Source organism: Phoca vitulina, unplaced genomic scaffold (genome assembly GCF_004348235.1).
Source record: "Phoca vitulina isolate PV1807 unplaced genomic scaffold, GSC_HSeal_1.0 scaffold52, whole genome shotgun sequence".
NCBI lineage: Eukaryota > Metazoa > Chordata > Mammalia > Carnivora > Phocidae > Phoca > Phoca vitulina.
Genome location: NW_022589755.1, coordinates 2,618,799 through 2,625,275, shown reverse-complemented (window position 1 = coordinate 2,625,275; position 6,477 = coordinate 2,618,799). Strand labels below are relative to the sequence as shown.

General features: G+C 59.8%; 1 protein-coding gene across 1 annotated transcript in view; it reads right to left on the bottom strand.

Moving 5' to 3' along the window:
- Positions 1 to 5,489: 5,489 nt before the first annotated feature.
- The window catches only part of SBK2 (SH3 domain binding kinase family member 2), a 3,350-nt gene continuing 2,362 nt past the window's right edge, over positions 5,490 to 6,477 (bottom strand). The window contains exon 3 of the mRNA XM_032388032.1: positions 5,490 to 6,230. Coding sequence (XP_032243923.1) covers positions 5,568 to 6,230 — 663 coding nt within the window. The 3' untranslated portion in view covers positions 5,490 to 5,567. The remainder of the gene's footprint in view (positions 6,231 to 6,477) is intronic.

The following is a 6,477-nucleotide window of genomic DNA, read 5'->3' as shown; positions in this document are numbered from 1 at the left end:
GGGAAGATCTAGTGGAGCCATGATTGGTGCCCAGGCCTGTCTGACCCAGGGTCCTTGCTCATAAGTCAGACTATCCTGGACTCGAGACCATGTCCAGGCAGTGGGACTCGGGTTTTGTTTCCTTTCTCTGAACCTTCTCGTCGGGTACACGGGGAGAGAAATAGCACCTGCCTCTGGGGAGGTGGTGGTGGTGAGGATTAGATGAGGTAGGGTGGGCAAGGACAGAGCTCGGCACATCATGTGCTCAGTTAACAAGAATGATTGTGATCCCTTCCTGACTGCGCTTCTCTGCGCGTGACCCAGTGTGGCCTCTTAACACACTACATCCCATCCTCACCACAGCCCTTTAAGGGAGGAACTTGATCCCCATTTCAGAAAGGACACTGAAGCTCAGAGAGGGCAAGCGCCTTGCCTCAGGCCACACAGCAGAGTGGGAACTCAAACCCAGAAAAACGAGATGCAAATTCCCCTGCTTTGACCTTGGCCTGGGCTTCCAGGTTAGGACTCCCATGATGGCCCCTCTCTGAGTGACCTTGGGTGGGCCCTTCCCCTCTCCTTGTAAACTGTAAACTTGTAAACTGGGGGCTGTCTTGAAAGACTGAAAGAAGTTCCGATTCTGGTTTCTGTAGCCTCAGACAGGAGACCGTTCCCTCCTCCTCCTCTCCCCCGTCTGGAGCCTGGCTCAGAGGTCCTGGAAGGTCATGGAGCTGGCGCCCCCACAGTCCTGCAAAGGCCAGCAGGGTCCAGTTACTTGTTGGGGGCGGGGACGGATAATGTCCGGGGGTCCTGATAGATAGACTGTCTGCCCCCGCCAACAGGCAGAGGAACACACAGAGAATTCTGTTCCCCGGGTTTCATTAAGCCCCAGACTTAAATAACTGCTGACTGGAAAACGGGGAGGGCCGAGGGGGCCCTGCCTGCCTGCCCCTTGCCCTCCTGGGCGGTCAGGGGCTCAGAGGACGGCACGCCAACCTGGAGGCAAAGGGTCTACTTTCCCATTTGTGGTTGGGAGCAGGTGCACCCCAACTCTGGGTCCCCTCAGAGGGCCCCACTAGGAGTTTAGGCTCCAGGCCCCCATCTGTGAGCCGGACTTGGTGGGGAGGCTGTTGGGCACTCTGGCCCCAGGTCCCTCCACCCTCTGCTGCCTTCTGCCAGCCCCAAAGAAGCGGGTGCTTAATTATCCGGTCACTCTATCCCTGCTTGGCCAGGCAGCTAAGCCCAAACATCTGGCCCCAGGGCCCAGGGCCAGGGTGGATGGCCAGCCCCCACCTACTGCTGGCCCTGACCTGGACACCTCCTACGGGACAGCTGAGCCCTATCCTGTGCCTGCCAGCTTGCAACAAGCCCAGAACAGTAGCTGCAGAGGCCTAGTGAGCTTGACTGATGCAGAAAAAAAAAACATTTGACAAAGCTCAGCACCCATTCATGGTTGACGCGCACACGCACACTCCTAGCAGAGTAGGAGCAGAGGGGGCTTCCTTAATCACAGGAAGGGTGGGAAGAAAGACACAGATCTGTCCTTTCCCATGGGCGGTATGACTGTCCACGTAGAAAAGCCCAAAGCATCCAGTGGACAAATGGTTAGAGTTAATAAGAGTTTAGCTAGGACGCAAGATCAGTACTCTACAATTGTGTCCCTTGCACCAGCAAGTGTGACCCATGCCCTGAAAGCATGGGCCTCACCAGCACCCCTCAGACCCCTCCCCCCCCATCGGAATCCGCGTTTTAACAAGGTGGCCGGTGATTCGCGGCCGGCAGCTGTCACGACTGAGAAGAGCTGCTCAAGCCATTTGCATTATCTGTGTCCTAGACTGAACTGCAGAGCTCCCACCCCGCAGCTTGTTCATAGAGGCCTTGCGGGGCTGGCCCCCTCCGGCCCCGGGCAGGCTCTTTCCCCGCTGCAAGCAGAGTGCAGGTGGGGTGCAGCTGGGTTGGTTTAACGCTCTGCCCATGTTCTTCTTCGTGATTTTTGATTCTGTGTTTTCTAAGTGAAGCCGATGGGACCGGAGCCGGAGCTCATGCACAGTCACTTCCCTGCTGGGTTCTGGTGGCTGGATGCCCCGTCCCCGGTGAGGGTCGGCCAGGGAGTAGCTCCATGCCCCAGGCCGAGGCCAGGGAGTGGCATCAACAGCAAATGGCAGAGGGGGAGGGGAAGGAAAAACTTTCGTTGAAGCAAGAAACCCCACATTTTCACTTTGCACTGGACACCCACGTGGTCCTACTTGCAAGCTTGGGGCTTCCCAGCTGGGGGGAGCAGTTCTTCCTTGATGACCACCAGCCCCGGCACACTTTAGAGGTGCTGGGCTGGGGTGACGAGCAAAGACTCTGGAATCAGGCCGGAGCTGGGTTTGAATTCAGGCTCTAACACCTTTAGACTTGTTGGTCTTCGGAAAGTAGGTTCCTCCCCGTTGGGGCCTCAATGGTCTTTTCTGTAAAATGGAGGGAGGGGTAGGGAGTGGGTCCTGTGTTTAAGGTCTTGGTTTTGATTAATTCAGAGCTATTAGAAGGAGGGCAGGGTTTTCTCTTTTCTCTTTGATGGGAATTCAGAGGCCCCGAGAAGGAAAGAAGCTGATCAAGGCATGAGAATCTTGGACATGCTTGTTTTGTGGTTTTTTAGCCTCATTGAGATGAAATCTACATGCCATAAAATTCACCCTTTTCCCGTGTACAATTCAGTGGTTTTTAATATATTCAGAGTTGTGCAACACTCACCGTAATCTAATTTTAGGACGACTCCACCACCATCGCCACCCCCAAGAAGAAAATCTGTGCCCCTTAGCAGCCATTGCCCATCTCCCCCCGCCAGCCCCACCCCCCGGCAGCCAGCAATCTTTCCTCTGTGGATTTGCCTATTCTGGACATTTTCATAATGGGGTCCTGCAATGGCTCATCTTCCAGAGCTGGCCTCTTTCTCTTCCCATGGTGTTTGTGAGGTCCACCCGCGACGTGGCATGTGTTAGGGCTTCATTCCTTTCCATGGCTGAGTAGTAGTCCGGAGTCTGGTTGGACCACCTCGTGTTTCTCAGCTCAGCTGCTGATGGACATTTGGGTTGTCTCCACGGTTTGGCTATTGTGAGTAATGTCGCTGTGAATATCTGTATGGATGCATGCTTCTGTTACTCATGGGCACAGACCTAGGAGCGGAATTGCCCGGCCACATGGTAATTCTGTGTCTAACGAGCTGATGAACTGCCGGGCAGTCTCCCACAATGGCGGCACCATTGTTTACACTCTCTCTGCGCCGCATGGGGGTTCTAGCCTCTCCACGTCCTCACTAGCACGTGTCAGTGGGTCTGGAGGCTTCTGCGACCTGCCCCCACCTTCTATCCCCATGGTTTACCTGCCCCAACGCCTGTGTCCTCCCAGGGAGGGATGACCACCTCACGACCCCTCATGCACACTCACCTTGCACAGTCACACATACACGGATACCAACACGCACCCCCTCACATGCACCCCAGCCCCCCGTGTGGGACCCCTTCGGCCACTGATAGCAGCGGGACACCCTAAGGCTGAAGACCGTGGACCCCGGGCAGGACCCAGTCCGGGTCCGACTCCTGGCTCTGCTCCTGCCCCTGGCCCACGGTGGGAGCTCAGGTGCTACCTTGACCACCCTCGCTGGCCTTGGGGCCCCCACCCGTGAAATGAGGAGGATCCCACCAAGTGAGCAGATTTTTCTGCCAGGGGGGCTGCTCGAGGAGCAAGCTGCTTTGTTAATGTTAAGTATTATGATTAGTATTAAGTCTTACCTAATTAAGTAACTAATACTTAATTAGCACTGCCCCTGCCCCCTTCAGGCCCTGCCTGGGAATTTTTGTCTTCCTGCCCTGCCCTGGGGCCCCCCACTGGGTCATTATCACCTCCCAGTTAATCCTCAGCTGCTGCCACCAATTAACACCCTCTGCAGCTTCCCCTGCCCCTGCCCATCTCCACTCCCCTCTTTCCCAGCTCCACCCTGCCCCAGCCACCTCCAGCTTTTTTAGGACACACTCTTGGCCTGATGGCTTGGGATAGTTCACATTCACAGATAAGATTGCAGGAGGTCCTGATCGTGCTCCCCCCCTTATGTACCTCCCTATCTTGTTCTCTCCAGCGATCCCCTACTCCAGGAAGCTCACCTGGATTGCCCAGGACAGGGGCCAGTGTCCTCTGAATTGAACTAGATTCAAGTGTCTTTGGGGTCACTCCACAGGTGCTGTTAGCAACCCCCCTCCCCAGTCCAGGCAACACCTAGGAGGCCACAGCAGGGGCCCTCGGGGGGGGTGGTAGGGGCCTGGGAGAGAGTGACACACGATCCAGCTCTGAGTTGTAGCCTTGCTCTGGGCGGGTGGCCAAAGAAGGCGAGGAGAGGAAGACAGAGTGTTTGCAAACAGGGCAGCTGCCAAGAAGGGGCCGGGGTGGCGGGGGAAGAAGGTGTGAAGGAGAGAGGGGCCCAGCTGGTGACTGGCAGTGGCGCCTGGGTGACTTTTCTCCTCCTGCTACACACACGCGCACTCAAGGTCTCGTGGACACGCAAACACGGGCCTGATGTCCACACACACAGAGCCAGGCGCACGCAAGCTTCCGTCCTGTCCCCTCACACACAGGCTCCAACACTCGGACACACGAAACACAGTCACGTCGCCGTGTCTCCCCCACGCGCCATGACTTGTGCACACCCACGGGCCCAGACGCTCACGGACACACACATCTGCAGAAATTCCCGCCCCAGTCCAGCGGAAGCGCCCGAGCCCAGTCAGCTCTGGTGCTCGGGGCCCCTGCTCACACGCAGGCCCGTGCAGAGACAGGCTCACGCGGTCCCGACACGCACACCGAGGCCAGCCTCGGGCACGCAGCACGGCCACGCCGCGGGACCGTGTTCTGCCACTCTGTCTGCCTGTCCGTCCCTCGCTCCGTCTCTCTGCCTGACAACACGCTGTCCAGTCTTCCCCAAGGGGACAGACCAGCAGCATCATGGAGACCTAAGTGCTGGATGAAGTTGGGTGAGAGAAGAGAGGGCACATTATCGAGAGGGCGACAGCCTGGCGCGTGGGCAGAAGCCACGGGGCCGAGGGAGTGAGTGAGACCCAGCCGGGGGGAGAGACAGGGCCGGAGACGGCGGCACAGAACCAGACGGGGGCATTTATTGAGCAAACATCTTTGGCCAGGACGGCTCCGGCTACGCGGGGCACCTCACAGGACAGGCGGGACCCCCCCAGCAGGACATGCAGAAGAGCCACACTGACCTAAGCAGACAGCTTGCAGGGGATGAGCGTCCCAGAGCGGAGGGAGTGGGGGGGCGGGGGGCCTGGCGCCGAGGGCAGGCCTCGCTGAGCAGGGCAGCGGAAGCACCCAGGGCGTGCGGGAGCCGAGGGAAGGAGCCACAAGCCCGCGGGCAAGGGGAGCAAAGGTGCCAGAGCCCTGGGGAAGACGGGGACGGTGGGACAGACCGGTGGCCGTCTCAGCGATGCCCCCCACCCCCGGCCACGGGAGGGACACAGAATGCCCACGTGGGAGGTAAGGAAGGCAGAAAGGGGAAAACGGGCAAGAGAGAAGCCAAAAGCCACCACAAGAAGGCAGAGGTGACCTCAGGATGTGGGGCCCACCTGGTTCCCTTTCCGAGTCTCTGCAGGCAAGGTGGGCTCGGGCTGTCCCCCCTCCTCTCCAACCTGCTCTCCGTCCCCCTCCTCCACCTCTTCAGCTTCCTCCTCCTGCTGCCTCCAGGGACGCCCCAGGTAGCCCCGGACAGAGCTCACCGGGCTCCTCTTCCGGGGGTGAGGGTCCAGGAGCCCCCACAGGAGACTGTCGGCCACAGGCGTCAGGCCGAACCAGGGCTGAGGACGGTCCTCGGGCTGGCCCGACGCCTGCCAGATGAGGAAGTCCTCGTAGAAGGGGTCGGCCTCGGCCAGGGGTTGGTCCCAGGGGAAGTAGCCGGTGAGAAGGCAGAAGAGCAGGACCCCCAGTGCCCAAGCATCCAGGGCAGGTTGGATGGGCAGGCCCTCGGGGAGGGGCGGGGGGCAGCAGAGCTCGGGGGCCGTGTAAGGGATGGGCGGCCCAGCCAGGCGCAACAGTGTCCCACGGGGCCTCGTGTGGCCGAAGTCGGTCAGCTTGACCCACTGGCAGGCTGGGTCACACACCAGCACATTCTCGGGCTTGATGTCCCGGTACACCAGGCCACGGGAGTGGATGTGCTCCAGGGCCGAGGCCAGCTGGGCCGCACAGCGCTGGACTGCCCGCCGCGGGAGGCCCACCTGCGGGGGATTGGCGTCAGGGCCTCCTGCCCCTCCCTGGACAGCCGGCGGGGACCTGAGGCCATGCAGCAGCTCCTCGGTCCCAGGGGGGCCCAGGACACTGAAGGACCTCCAACAGACTTGCCACGGGGAGGCCCAGCGTGACCCTGTGAGGCCCAGTGTGACCCCGTGAGGTCCAGTGAGGCCCAGCGTGACCCTGTGAGGCCCAGTGTGACCCCGTGAGGCCCAGTGAGGCCCAGTGTGACCC